The sequence below is a fragment of the Rhipicephalus microplus genome, chromosome 3 (assembly GCF_043290135.1).
Source record: "Rhipicephalus microplus isolate Deutch F79 chromosome 3, USDA_Rmic, whole genome shotgun sequence".
NCBI classification, from domain to species: Eukaryota; Metazoa; Arthropoda; class Arachnida; order Ixodida; family Ixodidae; genus Rhipicephalus; species Rhipicephalus microplus.
The window spans coordinates 240,348,904-240,364,736 of NC_134702.1; the positions used below are offsets into that span (position 1 = coordinate 240,348,904).

General features: G+C 43.8%; 1 protein-coding gene across 2 annotated transcripts in view; it reads right to left on the reverse strand.

Moving 5' to 3' along the window:
• Positions 1-10,605, reverse strand: part of LOC142804181 (trypsin-1-like) — a 71,729-nt gene extending 61,124 nt beyond the window's left edge. The window contains exons 1-4 of one of the 2 annotated variants that reach the window (XM_075890848.1): positions 10,379-10,605; positions 9,193-9,467; positions 6,963-7,133; positions 4,921-4,997 (exon numbers count right to left, since the gene is read on the reverse strand). In XM_075890848.1, coding sequence (XP_075746963.1) covers positions 4,921-4,997; positions 6,963-7,133; positions 9,193-9,466 — 522 coding nt within the window. In that variant the 5' untranslated portion in view covers position 9,467; positions 10,379-10,605. The remainder of the gene's footprint in view (positions 1-4,920; positions 4,998-6,962; positions 7,134-9,192; positions 9,468-10,378) is intronic. The other variant, XM_075890847.1, reaches the window with a different exon arrangement.
• Between the last annotated feature and the right edge of the window lie 5,228 nt (positions 10,606-15,833).

The window sequence follows — 15,833 nt, forward strand, 5'->3', positions numbered from 1 at the left end:
AGCACATCTCGAATATGGCATGCAGCCATGCTGGGACATGACACGCATGTCATGATTATCGTGTTTGGTAGTGTCATGAACCTTCATTCAGAGGTGGAGCCAGGAGATGGCATACCAAGCACGTGCCCCTGCTCCCCCGCCCATCAACTTTTCTTTCGCCATGGCATAGAGAGCGAAAAATGGCCAATATAAGGGGGCGCCCCTCCCGTAATCAAGGGGGTCTCCTTCCCCCGAAAAAGAAAAAAACTTTCTGGCTACGCGTTTGCCTTTGTCATCCGTTTACGTCACGTAGTACCAACTTTGGTATACGTGAAGCTAGTGAAACTGCCGCCAGTGCATCATGAGCACATGTTGTAATGTTGTTACAAGAATTACATCTCATGATTGTCATGTTTACATCAGTCACATACATTTGTCATTAATTAACGTCCCGTAATATCAAGATTTGTATAAGTGAAGTTAACCAAATGGCCAAGGGCACATCTTGAGCGTAGCATGTAGTCATGTTGTTACATCACAGGTATTTGATGAATATCATATCTGCAACAGTCACATAACTTCGTCATACATTCATGAGACGTAATACCAAATTTAGCATATGTGAAGCTAGCAAAACGGCCGCGAGCACATTGTGAGCGCATGCAGTAATGTTGTTACACAAAATACATCACATAATTGACATGTTTGCACCAGTCACATACCTTCGTCATTGATTAACGTCCAGCAATATGAAATTTTGTGTATGTGAAGCTAATGAAATTGCCGTGAGCGCATCATGAGCGTGGCTTGTCATGTTTTACATCACACGCATCTGATGATTATCATGTTTGCAACAGTCACATATCTTCGTCATGCATTCATGTCACTTAATACCAAAATTGGTATATGTCTAGTGAGCGAAACTGCCACAAAACTAGTCACGTAACGTCAATAGCGTGCTGCTAGTAGTCTCTAGCCATCTCGGGACATGGAATTGACACGCGTATGTTTATGCGACTAACGTGACATGGCTGTATTGGAACAGCGAAAAAGACTAAGCCCAAGAAAGACTTGACAGGACGGGTGCTCGTGCTATCAAATGTTTATTTGTGCCTCGTCTTTTGAGGTGTTTCAATATAAACGCAAAGATACTAGCCCAACTTTGTGTTTTGTAACATGAGTAGCACCACGTGACCAATGTGTCACGACTGACCATACATGCCATTACCTCGCACTATTTTGTACAACCTGGAGAAAAGAAGTGAAACTTTAAGGGCTCTATAACTTTGTTAGACACAGTAATAAAGAGAACTAACAGACATTGACGCGTAGGAAAGTATAGCGGATGTTATTGGAAGTTATTGCAAGATGAATGTGAAGAAACAAAACAGGAAGAAAAGATAATTTTTCATCAGAAGGTACCGAGCCTGCGACCTTCTAATAAGGAATGTAATGCTCGACTAACTGAACTATTGCGGCGGTCATCTCTATACTTCCACTTTATGAGGTATATATATGCATTTTACGTATAAAGTGGACTGAGGTATGACCCCCTCTGTAGCTCAGTTTGTAAAGCATTGCAGGCATCAATTGAAGGTCGCAGGTTCGGTCCCTGCCGATGGCAATTCATCTTTTCCTTCTCAGTCATTTCTTCACGTTTACACCACAGTCACTATCAATAACATATATACCCTGTACTTTGCTGTTGGTTCCCATTATTATTTGACCAACCTCGCAATATTTGGCTTCAGGTCGCACAACCTCGTAAACAGCAAGACCAATTATGTTCGGATTAGCTCGGCTGTGTTTCTAGCATCACGCCACTAGTGCATGCTAGAGCAATTTTTATTGTAAATGTTCAGTTACAAAATACTGCAGGCCAGGAAAATGGTCCAAGAAGGAGAGCCGCACTTATTTTTTGAAAGAAAGAGTGAAGATGTTAGCATGTGATAAGATCATATGGCTAGAAAAATAGTTCATCGGTAAGTCTAAAAAAATCTAAAAGGTATGCAAAGTGATATCATTCACAAAAAGCAACATGAAGCGCTTGGCAATAAAGCGTGGAAATTCAATGAATTACATTGTAGTTGAATTTTTGCGCTTTATTGCCTGCATTTGATGTTAATTTTTGCAATAATGACTCATAGAGCAGTTGCTTTACCGCGGTGGTCTAGTGGTTATGGCATTCGAATGCTATCCTGGAGGTCACAACATCGAATCCGGGCTGCGGTGGCACCATTTCTGATAGTGGCTAAAATATTTCAGGTCTGTGTACTCAGATTTAGGTGCACGTTAAAGAACCACAGGTGGCCGAAATTGCCGGAACTCTCCACTACGTCGTCTCTCACACTCATGTCATGGTTTTGTGACGTTCAGCCCCAGATTTTATCAGTAACTTCATCAATATTTTAACATATAATATCATTATTTGTCTTCGTCAGCTTCAGTATGCATCTGTGGCCTGGAATTGCATCGCTAACTCTAGTGAATGAGCGAGTGCAGAAAACGTCATGAACATTTACAATTATAGTTTAACTAGAGTTGACTCTTGATCTCGTTTTATCACTGCCATATTATTATCAATGCAATCAATTCACTGCCGGTGGAGTCGCCCAGACCTCTTATTTTTTCACAAACTAGTTTACCGTATGATATCCTGCCCTTTGATTATAAGTTGTGTGTGCTTTCGAATTCCGCCTAAGTTGATCAGAGAGAATGATTCATTTCATGTACTTGCCAACTTCTTTCAACGCTAAACGGCTCACAGAATACCGTCTATATAATGACGTTCATGATCATGATGTTTTTTACTTCTCACTGACATTGCTTTTATGTCAGCTTTGCACTGTCCTAAGACATGATGTTTCGCAATATACAGATTCTTCCCTTTTCCGCTTTTATGAAAGCCTTTAACATAGTTGTGTATATTTTACTTTTTTTTCACTGCCAATAACTGATCCTCGTCTTGTATGTTATCTTTCCCATTTTGTGCTGACTTCTTTTTGGCTGTGTGTATACGCTCTTTTTATCGGCTTTTTTTTTTGCGGAAGACTGTATTGTATTGCTCATTTTTATTGTTTCATTTTAACGTACACTTGAAAAAAGACCCCATGCTTGTTCCTTTGCACGTTAAACGAAACATTGGTTGACTACCTAAATGATTGATTGATTTTTAATTTTTATAATAAGTTGCTGACATATTTGAAAGCCAACCAAAATGAAAAATCCTGTGAAAAAATTGCGATACCGCATGCACTCGGAAAACATTTATTTATTATTGTATAAGAAGTTTCGTTTGTTTAGCGTAGCATTTTAACATAAATTGGAACAACAAGCATTATTTTACGACCTCATAAACACTTATCACACCGGGCATTGACACTGCACCTCTCCCTACCTTTCCTGAGATCTGGAGTGCCTTCCTTCCCTGAGAAATTCATCACGTGCGAAGAAAGCTCTCTGACAAACTGAAGGTAAACTCGGCATAATGTATAAATTACAAAAATGGCTCGGGAGGATTAGCGGGACATGGGCGTCAATTCAAAGGTGGTTACAGAACGGAAGGGGCACGCGGATTATCAGCTTTGTTCCTAGTCTCCTTTCCGAGCAGTGTTTTATGTAGCACGTAACATGTTATGAATTACCTGTAACCAATTCTATTTTCTTGCACTTTTGTAATTCAATGAAGTGCATTTGTAAAACTATATACAATTCTAATTTAATTCCATTTTTTTGCTGTTCTTTGCCGACAATATATTATTTTTTATTCAAAATCAACTTGTAAGCAGGTTTCTGCGCCTCTCGAAAAATATGTGACTACTTTGAAGAAAGCCCCCTTCTTATCATGTCAGAGGTGGGCAGCCAGTTTTTTCACTTTCTCCTTACCCTTACCGAACGCCCTATAAGAATGCCAGCAACTGCGTAACATGTCCCTTCATAGAGGCCATGTTTACAAGGACATCGAAGCAGTGAGCAACTGCGAGCTCGTGCCCATGATGTCCTTATGTTTTATACCACCCTTTGCTCGAGCGCATGCATTCAGAGAGTGTCCAGTGTAGCAGCTAGCCTCTAACGAGGAAATATAGAAGAATTAGCGACTAGAACAATGAAAAACAACTGTACGTGAAAGTGCTTGTAAAAATATCTCACAGGAGTCACAGTAAGCATTGCAACCTTCATGTCAGCCCCTAGCATTATTTCTAACATGAACGTCACAACAGTTTGTAGTAGTTCGAGTAAAGTTGTGCTATTGTGTTACTGCAAATATATTTATCAAAAATAACGAAAAAGTATTCGATCAGATTTATATCATTTCTTTGCTACTTTTGTGGAGCTTTGACTGATAACTGCTAATAAATACATATTAAAGCATTTATTTGAAGCTTTACTAGCTTACTTGTCTTCTGTAACGTGTACAAGCTTGTTTCCGGGAAATGACTTTGGCCCCGATGCTTCATCAGCTTTGAAGCAGCGCCCATTTCCGTGATTCGTTATTCTCATATATATCTGTGCGCAAAACTTTCACACTGCTGATATTCAAACTCTGACACGACATTTTCTTCTGACAACATGATCAAAAAAGTGGTGATAAGAGAGCGTGGTGGGATTCATTGAGAGGGATGATCGCCACGGCCGCGATCAAACCCATGTTTTCGGGTGAGCTGCCTAGCACCGAAATCACTATACCACCACGTTGCGTATATTGATAGAGTCGAAAGGCAACAAATATTTGTCCTTAAGTTTATGAGGACATTGAAGAGCACAATGAGGCTAAAATTATGATGAGTTTTGCAATACGGTGTGCCTCAGAATGATATCATAGTTTTCGCACGTCAAACGCCGTAAATCACCAGGTATAAACTGAGGGCCAAAGAAGGCATAATGTTATTCGTCTGAAAGACTTGCTAGGTCATTTTCTGGACAACATGCTAAACATCTCACCTGCCATGGCTGCTGCCCAAACTTGGCGTTTTCACCACCAACCACCTTGGAATGCCGTAGATAGGTTCTGCCGCATGCTGGAGCAAAATTGGCCATCAGTCAGCGTAAATGAGTGAGAAAATGGAAGAGGTGGACAAAACAGGCCTCTGTCCTAGTTCTATCTTATGAAATTGAAGTTTTCAGCGAACTGGGAGCAGGGGGGTAAACACAGACACAAAGCAAAGAAGAGGCACACAGCACGAGCGCTCATGCTGTGGGCCTCTTCTTTGCTTTGTGTTTGTGTTTACCCCCGCGCTCCCAGTTGAACCATCATGAATTACCAACTCCTCCTATCCTATCGAAATATTCCCACTATATTGTTAGATACAAGCAAAAGTTACGGCTCTTTGTTACAGCTTGTCTAATGCGAGATTTTCAAGTAAGTTTTAAAATGATAGGGTCTAGGTGCAAGCAGGTAACATTTAACGGCCTTCAGCTTTCATTGTATATCATTATTACCTATTAGGTGTATATACCCAGAAAACGGTGCAGATACCCAGAGACAAATAAAACATGAAACATTAGGCTGAAAAATGTCAAGTAAGCTGATACAATGCCTGTGTTTTCCTTCGGATAAGTGAAACATAGGCTTGAACATGGGACGAAAATGAGTAAGCAGCAGCTATAAAGCTGCCTTGAAGCAGACCAAGAAATTGACTTATAAATGAATTACTCCGCCATCCGTATTATGTCACAAAGGAGAATGCAAACGTGCGATTCTTAAAAAGCTGGAGGTCTCCGAAATAGCTACGAAAATTCAGTGACTTCTTAATTTAAATATCTTGTGTGTTAAAATTATGATAGTTCGTGTGATGCATAGGGAAGGCAGATGCTCCTAAAGCTATCATCATCCAGATAGCTGATCTGGAAAAATGTCTTATTCAAATAGCATCTAACAAATATTAATCTCCGGGACTAATTCATCATCATCATCATTATCATCATCATCATCATCAGCCTGACTACTTACACTGCAGGACAAAGGCCTCTCCCATGTTCCGCCAGTTAACTCAGTTCTGTGCTTGCTGCTGCCAATTTATACCCGCAAACTCCTTAATCTCATCTGCCCACATAATCTTCCGTCTATCCCTAACCCTCTCGCCTTCTCTGGGAAACAAGTTAGTTACCCTTAATGACCAACAGTTGTCCTGTATACACGCCACACACCCGGCCCATGTCTATTTTCTCTTCTTGATTTCAACTTTTATATCCTTAGCCCCCGTTTGTTCCCTAATCCACTCCGCTTCCTTCTTGTCTCTTAAGGTTACACGTACCATTTTTCTTTCCGTTGCTCGCCACGTCGTCCTCAGTTTAAGCTAAACTCTCTTCGTAAGTCTCCATGTTTCTGCTTAGTAGCTAAGTACCGGCAGGATACAGCTGTTATATACCTTCCTATTGAGGGATAGTGGCCATCTACCTGTCAAAAGTTGAGAGTGCTTGTCAAATGTGCTCCACCCCATTCTTATTCTTCTAGTTACTTCAATCTCGTGGTTTGCCTCCACGGTTATTACCTGCCCTATGTAGACATAGTCTTTTCGAACTTCAAGTAGACTATTACCTATCCTTCTATCTTTGATCAAACTATGTAACAATATCTTAAAACAACTGTGCATATTCTATTCATGGCCGCATAATTTTAGTCCTAGTAATTGAGCTTTCTTTTCGTATAAATAGATAGCATGCTTCTTGATGTCCTTGCGTTGCACCGTGTGCAACATGCACTGTGAAATCGCAAATACAGTAAACACATCTCGTACACCCCCACCGATCTCCATACGCAGAGTGCAGCGAACAATGTAGGCGGCCTCATGTATTGAGAAAGGCTTCCATTAAAGTTGTCAATTGAACCCTTATAGCAAGATGTTGCGTGATATAAGCACTTTTTTGTAGCATTTCAGGGACCCGGTGATAATTACCGCAAGGGAAAATTCAGGATACAGGATATTTTCAAGAGAAGTGTGCTTATACATAATATATTGAGATTTTGATCTGAGTAAACTTACAAATATTCTGCACCAGCCCAACCTTGGACGCCTGAGCATTCCAGGGGACGCAGCAACTCCACACGAAGCCTCCATTGCACAAATCGAGAGCCCTCTGGCCCTGCATCCAGCACTGAATTCCAATGGCGCACTGGTAGGTGTTTCCACGGTAGTTGCAGCTAGTGGTGAAGGCTGGTAATGAAGTAAGCAATACAAGAACGTCAGGTAAAAACGAAGGGGTTGGGCCAATCATACGAAAGGAGCCATGATAGTGTGATTGTGGACACCACCTATAAACGAATCTAAAGGGCTTTTCACGCCATAATCACGTTTGTACACAATTTCATCCATGCGATGAGTTTTCTCAGTTGTGTTTATGACCGTCTTTCTGTGGGCTCTTAAAAGAGTAATATTTGAAAGGAAGAAAAGAAGGGAGCATTTGACTGCTGGGTTTTCGTTTTTCGACAGACTAATCATTAAAATCAACAGGGAATGTTGCTGAGGAAATTGTAGGCGACGTTATTATTAGTAAATGTAAATGCGAAGAAACAAAAGTAGACAAAAAGATAACTTACCGTGGGCAAGCACCCTACCTACTACCTTCGAAGAACGCGTCCGATGTTCTTCCGTGGGTCGCTATTCGAAGATCATCAGATGCTTCATTCGAAGGTAGCATGTTTTGTCTGCCTACGGTAAATAATATTTCTGTTGACTATACTTAACATTGAAAATTGCTACTAATAAGATCCGCTATACTTGCCTTGACATTATTGTCTGTTACACGTCATTAACATTTAAAGTGTTTTACAGCGCATCGTAGTTCACGGCGAACAATGACAGTATTTAGTGTTGTCTTCGTAAAATAAAGGTGCTTCGGTGGTAGGACACATGAGTTCCACTAGTTTCTGTATTACCCTAGATAACGTTGTAACCGCTCCTACAGGGCGATCGCTCTGCGTTGGAGCCGCGTATCAAGACACGTCTTGTTTTTTTGTTGTTTTTTTTGTAGGTGGGATGCTTTTTGAGAAGCTGGCCTTGCCATCGTTGAGTATTGACATTGTTTTGCGAAATAATTGTTGTGCAGTTTTAACGAATCATGCGACGCAACTTATTCACATCATAGTTATAATTAGGATAATAATACTCACAATACAATTATTATTTACACAAAAACTATTTATCCTATAATTGAATACATTCTAGCCGCTATGAAGTCTGTCACATCAAAATTAACTATACCAACTGCCTATATTCAAACAAAAAATAGAAATGCTACTTGGCTTCTAACATTCATCAGGTAGCCGTCTTGTCTGTAATGTAATGACATAACTCGTATTGCCATTCTCAAAAGTAGCGTGTGACAATGGCTTGATTTACGTGGTTCGAAATAAATTTCACGGGAATTTCAGAAAGTTGCGCTTCGGCGTGGCACTCCTACCTAAACACTGCTAAAGAACTGTACGCTAAAATCTGCAAATAAATTTTCGTTGAAATATGCCATGGTAACCTCCACAATGCAAGTTGCTGTATGTTGCTTCGTTTCAAGGTCAGCCAGTGAGCGCGTTCCATCTAGTTACAAAGGGATAGTAATGGCAATATGCAACAACGAATGATGTACTAAAGAATGTGTCCTCACGCTTATCTGTCCAGTTAGTAAAGGGAGCGAGAATAAATATGAGATAACAATACCGCGCTTCATTGCTTCGCCAAAGTTGAAGAAAGAGACATAACCTTCGACACGAGAACAAGAACAGAACGAGGACCCATTTCAGTCTATAGTGTGGGACCTCCGTCTGCATATTCTTTTTTGTACATTGTATCATGAAATAAGAAAACTTGATTAGATGTGAAGCCCAGTCAAGGAATACCAAGAAATATAACATAGTGCATAGGGTCGACCTAGTGTACCCCATGATTCACCAGAGTTAGCCACGAGAAATTTTGACAAAGGCGAATAATACGCATAAAGGCACCACCGTGCATGTTCGTATCTGCAGCGTCCTTTCGTCAATGTCTTGCGAGCCTAACACCTGCCCATCTATGAAGTTGTACTTCGCCTAAGAGAATTTCAAGCGCGCCTAGTGTAGCAATTTCTGAGATTTAAGTACAACGTAGGCATGGTATGATAGTCTTACTAATAGATCGGCACGTGGAAATTGTCAAATGTGCATGTCAATCACTGCCCAATTTCTTGACGACGGTACCTGCAAGCGATCCTGACAACAAGTGACAAGAGAGACACGAAACTTACACAGAATATATTTAGCCAGACCGACGATGGCGCTGAGCGTCTGGAAATCCAGTTCCATGATGCGGGTTTCTGGCGCATTCGTGGTGGAAGGGGAGGTCCAGGGATTGTCTATCGGATTATCTTTGGGCTGCCAAGGGCCACTGGCAGTTAGTTGCGAGAGACTTTCGTTGGTGCCGGCTTGTACCCCGCCTAGCCAAAGGGACGCGAAGACTACCACCGTTGCCACAGCCACCGGTATGAACAACGTCACAGCTGCACAGCATCCTGGAGACATTCTGAAGGGAGGACAGCAAAATCACGTGTTATAATACAACGTTGTTAAAACAAACAACAATACGATATGTGATTGCGGGAATAACACAATATAAAAATATACTAAACAAAAGTTGTGCGACAGCGTTGAGATAGCTCAGTTTACTATATTGTTGGCATGATGTGTACCAGCGATACTGTTTAACTGTTTCCTATAACTGTAGTAGCGCATTCCATAATGTTCATAGTGAAAGGCTACAATAAGTCAACTACGGCGGGTCAGTACCTTCGGTGATAGGCTGCGAGCGGAAAGTCGTGGGTTTGATATCGGTCACGGTGGTCACATTTTCGTGAAGGCCAAATGAGAGTGGTCCGCGTACTTTGGAACGCGAAGACCATCAGATGGTCGGAATTTACGTCATCCATAACCAGATTGTAATTTTGCGCTTAAAGTACCAGGTACTGATACTGAGGTAACAATTACCAATAAATACGTATTGAAGCTTTCAGAAAAGTGGAACACGGGGAAGTCATAGACGTAGGCCTGAGCGATGCTGTTTCTTGTCCATGATTGATGATTGATATGTGGGGTTTAACGTCCCAAAACCACTATATGATATGAGAGACGCCATAGTGAAGGGCTCCGGAAATTTAGACCACCTGGGGTTCTTTAACGTGCACCCAAATCTGAGCACACGGGCCTACAACCTTTGCGCCTCCATCAGAAATGCAGCCGCCGCAGCCGGGATTCGAACCCGCGCCCTGCGGGTCAGCAGCCGAGTACCTTTGCCACTAGACCACCGCGGTGGGGCTGTTTCTTGTCCATGATCTCACGCCTTGCTCTCATATGAGTTTAGGAAGGTAACCAAAACAGGCAGCTAATTGAGGGTGGAAGAGGTAGTATAGCCAATAAAAAGGGTGTCGCTGCACTTACCTGCGCAACAGGTACACTTCACAGCTTAGGCGTCCTCGATAAGAAAAAAGAGCGATAGGCGGTAGACTTCAGCGATTCCTCCAGCTCTGAAATAATTTACTACGGCACCAACTTACTCATGCCATCAAGGTAACTGTCTAAGAGCACTATTTTTGGTTCCTGAAGTTTTCACACGCCTTATCTTACAAGAAAGGTACGGACTCTAAATGCTAGAAAAGAAAAAAAGGAGCATGAAGAAACACACTGCCAAGACGGGCGCTAACTGCGAAGTGGTTATTTTCTTTCCAGAACCAAACCAGTTATGCTACAAACACTATATCACAAGAGCTGTGCTGTAATCTGATGCCCTTAACAAAACAAAAAGAGATATACAACAGGCATGCACACCATAATCTGTTTTGAAGATTAGGACCCAGATAATATGGCAACACAACCTGCTGATGTCCTCGAAACGATAATTTCTTATCGTATAATGACTGCTATGTTTTGCTGACACATTTCAAGCCTTGCTGCTCAATATAAGAGGCTTCGCCTTGACTGCTTCTATTCTAATCCTATCATGATCATTGTAGATAGGCCACTTCTAGTCGCACTCTTGGAGACATCCGTTAATATTGGCCTGTGTAGATTCATGAGGTTTCTGGTTCAGCCTCTCACGCGAATTTTGTTCTCAGGTGTTTCTTCGTTAAGCGGTCGGTCGATTTTGCTGAAACATTCTTCTTGCACCCACGCGTTAAAGCATTGACGTTCACGTGATCGCATTCTGTAAATTTTCTTAAAGTAATGGTCTTCATGCCACCTTAAGCTTCGGTTGACGAGCGAAGCTCCTTAACGCATGGGCTGAGCGTCCCGCCGTACTCTTATGTAGCCACCCCTCGTTAGTTATTGAACCGGCCTTAGAGCGTCGTACTTGTACATATAATGAAATGCATGTACGCTGAAAATGCAAATGATACGATACTAGAGGACGTTACTTGTACTATGATAAATAATGAAAATCACAGCATATCCACGAAGTGAATGATGATGAGAGGGGCGAAGCGTCCATCATTCCTTCCGTGCTTCCGGCCGTCCGTTCGTTCTTGCTTCCATTTATTCATGCGTACATCCATCCGTCTGTCCTCTCATGCATCCATCCATGCATCCGGCCTTGCGTTTATCAATACGTCCATGCGTCCTTACGTGGTACGCCCGTCCCTGCGTTCGCCCATGCATCCGTTTGTCCGTGCGTCCATCCAATCAAGCGTGCGTAAGCCCATCCATTCATCCGTGCGTGCAGCCATCCGTCCATCTGTGCATGCATCCGTCCATCCGTCATCTGGCGTGTCCCTCTGTGCGTCCGTACGACAGACAGACAGACAGACAGACAGACAGACAGACAGACGGCGGACGGACGCGGCCAGCGGACGATCACGGATCGCCAATAAACGGCCAGCGGATGATCACGGATCGTCAATAAAAAGTGTAATACGCGCAAGGCGGCGGCAGCTTGCACTCGAAAACGGAACCCCGATGTGCAAGCGCGTGAGAAACTAGGAATGACGCCACATCAAGGCGTTGGCTATCGCGTCTTCATCGGCGGCGCTGTAAGTAAGAGGGCGCGGTGTAAATAAAAGCCGTTTAGGCACGCGCGTGTGTGCATGTCGGTGGAGCGGCGTGCGTGCAAGGTGGCGGTGGCTCGCGCTCGAAGACGCAACCCTGATATGCGAGCAGGCGAGGCAGAAGCGTGCCATGAAGCTGCGCGGTGGCGCCTACAAGGTCCCGTCCTACGAGAACAGGAGGCCGAAGAGGCGCGGCAGCAGCGTGCGGACCCAGCTTCGCTCCACTCTCCATCATTCACCCCGTTGACATGCTGTCAATTTTTAGGGGCGTGCTCCTTAAGGCTTGGGTTTGTACATCCTCTGAGGAACGTAGGGGCAGTAGTGGTAGGTAGCCACCTCTATTTTAGTTTTTGCAGTGTTCACTAGATCGCGGTAGTTGATACTAGATGTTATAACACTAGATGGTGGTACTTGGAATTGATGAATAGATGCGACATGTTATAAAACTAGATGGCGGTACCTGTTGTTGATAATGAAAGATGCAAGATATTATAATAGAAATGATGCCACATATGGCGCGTGTCTTTATTAAAAGCTAATCGTTCAATTTAGTGCGGCGACGTATGCTAAGAGGAGCGTTGTAATAAAACTCGTTCTCTGTTGGCGCGTGGCGCGCCGTGAAGCTGCGTGACGCCGCTACGAAGGTCCTGCCGTATGATAATGGGAGGCCAAAGTGGCATGGCATACACACACAGAGTTTCTCACGTCTTTAAATGATGATCGACTCGTGGAATCACACGCATGATTCACGCTTTACCGATGATTCTTTCCAGATCCTCGCCCACTCATCATCATTTACCCCGTGGATATGCCATCATTTTATTATTGCGGCGCATATTTACGGAAACTTGCAGTCTACGCACAAAAACCGTTGGCATCATGTCACTGCACCCCCACATCACAATACCCAAGAACGGATGAGCGGGAACTATGATCTCAAAGGAGCGATTTACAAGCTACGTCTCTCTGGACGTACCATCCTATATTTCTCTACTGTAGCTTTCCGACGTTGCAAGCCTGAGTGACCTGGGCATATCCGCAGTGATAGGGAAGTGGCCAACTTAGGCACCAACGTCATGTGAAAGGTTGTGGTGGTATGTTTCTGGCAACCCTGCGCTAAAAATTTACTTTATTAACTACATTTGATGAGTACAAAAAATCTTCAATGTGTCATCAGAGACTTCATAGAGCATGGCTTGTACATCAAGCACACGTGAGATCTGTCGCTTATTCAGCATAGAAAGTTCGGCTACCGTTATTTTGCAGTTCATCTTAGAGCAATTCGATGTCACACGTAAAAACAAGAGCAGCACAGAAAAACGCTTGAAGACACTATAGATATGTTGGTGCTGTGTCGCATGGTGTGAACTATTCAACATAATGGCACTACGCCAGCATAATTTTTTGTTGCCACCCTTGAAGTTGTAACGGACATCGACTATGACGGCACGTTCACGTTTGGCCTCAAAGGAAGGGGGCGAAAGCGGCAAAACTCAGCAGAAACTCACTCACTTCACTGCTTATGTGGCCGGCAGACCTAGCCGCGCAGCAGGAGCGCAAAAATTGGTCCGAGACCAATTTTTCCGCCACTCGAAAGCAGATTCGCTTTCCACTTCACGGGTTTGACTGCGCTAGATAAAACCGCGTCATTTAACCAGTTGGCCGCAGATTCAACATGCCAGCAAATGCGTCGTCGGTGGCTCGCATGGGCTCACGCTGCAAACTACCAGTGCAGCACAAAGAAGCTTCACAACCTGAACGAGGACGCGTTCGTCGACAACCCGGTTTGTGTTACAATCTCCGGGAACACTTGAAGTAGGCGACGCAGCAGCAGCAAATCGGCACACTCGAACGGGTCTCGCTTTTCTGCACAGCTGCCTAAATCTTCCACCGCCACTGCCTGTGCGTTCGCTCGTGTAGTATTAGAGACGATAGTCTTCCTTTGGGATCTTCGACGCAAAACGCTTAGTCAGTCTGTCTTTCTGCCTGCCTGCCTACCTGCCTGCTTGCCTGCCAGCCGGTCGGTCGTTCGGTCGGTCGGTGAACTTGTCTGTTTGTTCGCCAAAACTGTACCCAAAATGGCCAAAATCTAACCTCATCCATAGCACCCACTCATAAAGATGAAGCTTTAGTGTTCATACTTGTGCGATCGTCAGTTACAAACCAAATATTGTGCATGCTTAAGGCACAATAACAGCACGTCAATATTCTGCACGTGCCATTTTATACAAGAAAATGCATACATAAGCAATTATAGGTACTTCAGCGTTTATCACGCTGCGCTGACTATGCAACGCTATGCCCGAAAAGGCAAGTGTTTCCAACGCTTTGCTAAAAAGACATGGTAGTGGCACCTACCCGTCACCTTGGTTTCCACACCTTATCGCTTCCGAGACGACAACACATTGCGTGCTTCGTTTTCTAGGATAACTGCCAGATAGGGCTCGTGTCTCACGTGTAACGTGCCTCGATGCTATGGTGCTTGATGCGCTCGTTCACCTCCGCTGCACGCATCCTGCCACTTTAACGCAGCATCTCCAAAATGCCATTCACTGCTTTTTTTGCCCGGAATATCAAATGGGCGTTTTGTTTGCTCTCTCTAGGCGCAAGAATGTCGTCTTTCGACGAAATTTGCAGTGAAACATGCAGATACGGGGCCAATTTTTACTGGCGTATCTCCAGAAACAACCGTTGAAAAATTGCGGCCTGTTTCTTTTCAGTACTTCCCGTATATACCTCGAATTAGGTACAAACCTTAGGGCTCAGAAAGCAGCAAAACTTGAATTAGCTGTAAAAGCAGCGACGCCAACAGCGGTGGTAGCACTCCTCTCGAATGTGAACAGTTTCAACGTGCGTGGTCATGGTTTTGCGGTCGCTCTGGCGTTTTCGATCTCACCTAACTTCTCAAGTACAATTGTCAGCACATTGAGCATTCTGGCCGCCGAAAGCGCACCGGATCAGATTCGGCGGAGGCGAAATCCACCGAAAGGACCTTCTCCACGCCGGTTGCTCTCGAACCGATTTTTTTCGGCGTGTGACGCCGGATTGGCTCGTCTCAAACCAGTTGTAGTGTTAGCCAGAAAATCCGAAAAAAAAACGGCGGCCAAGTCCTACTCGCTCGTCATGTCACGGTGAAGAAACATGCGCTAAGCAAAAATGCTCATTGAATTGGTGCACAACTGCTCCGTACTATATGACAAACGCCATCCCAAGCACAAGGACAGCTTGCTAAAGGAAGACTTGTGGAGTAAAATAGGAAACGAAGCCGGAGTACGAGTTCCTGTGGCAACGCTGCTTTGCTCGTTCAATCACGAGCACTTTGTAATTGAACATCGAAGTTCAAAGGAGCGTCAAATGCGCAAAACAAAGAAGGGCTAACTTTATGGGTGCTGTGAAGTAACGAGCCGCCGACAACATCCGGAGAACAGCTCAACTATCCGGGGCCCGCCACGTAGTTGATTGTTCATTTGGCAGCTGCCATGCCCTGGTGATTTGGCGAATTCGGCGGTGTGGTGCTCGCCCAGTGCGAACGACACTGCGTTTCATTAACACGAGATTTTCCCTCGCTGAAGAATGCACATACTTTAGTATGATCTAGGGGTAAGCGTTGCCTAACAAAAAGGAACGAAATCACTGAAGTGGCCTCTTGACATAATTACGCCCCAGCGTTTAAAGAGCCCGTATCGCGGAAATTTTGGCGTCACTGCCGATGTTTGCTTGGGCGTGGTTGTTTGTCCCCGACCAAAAATTTTGAAAGACGCAGAAAAAAAATTAATAATTATCAACAGTCGCTTGGCTCAGCTATGTCAGAATATGCGTAGCGTGAGCAAAGGCGTCACCACTAAAATAAATGT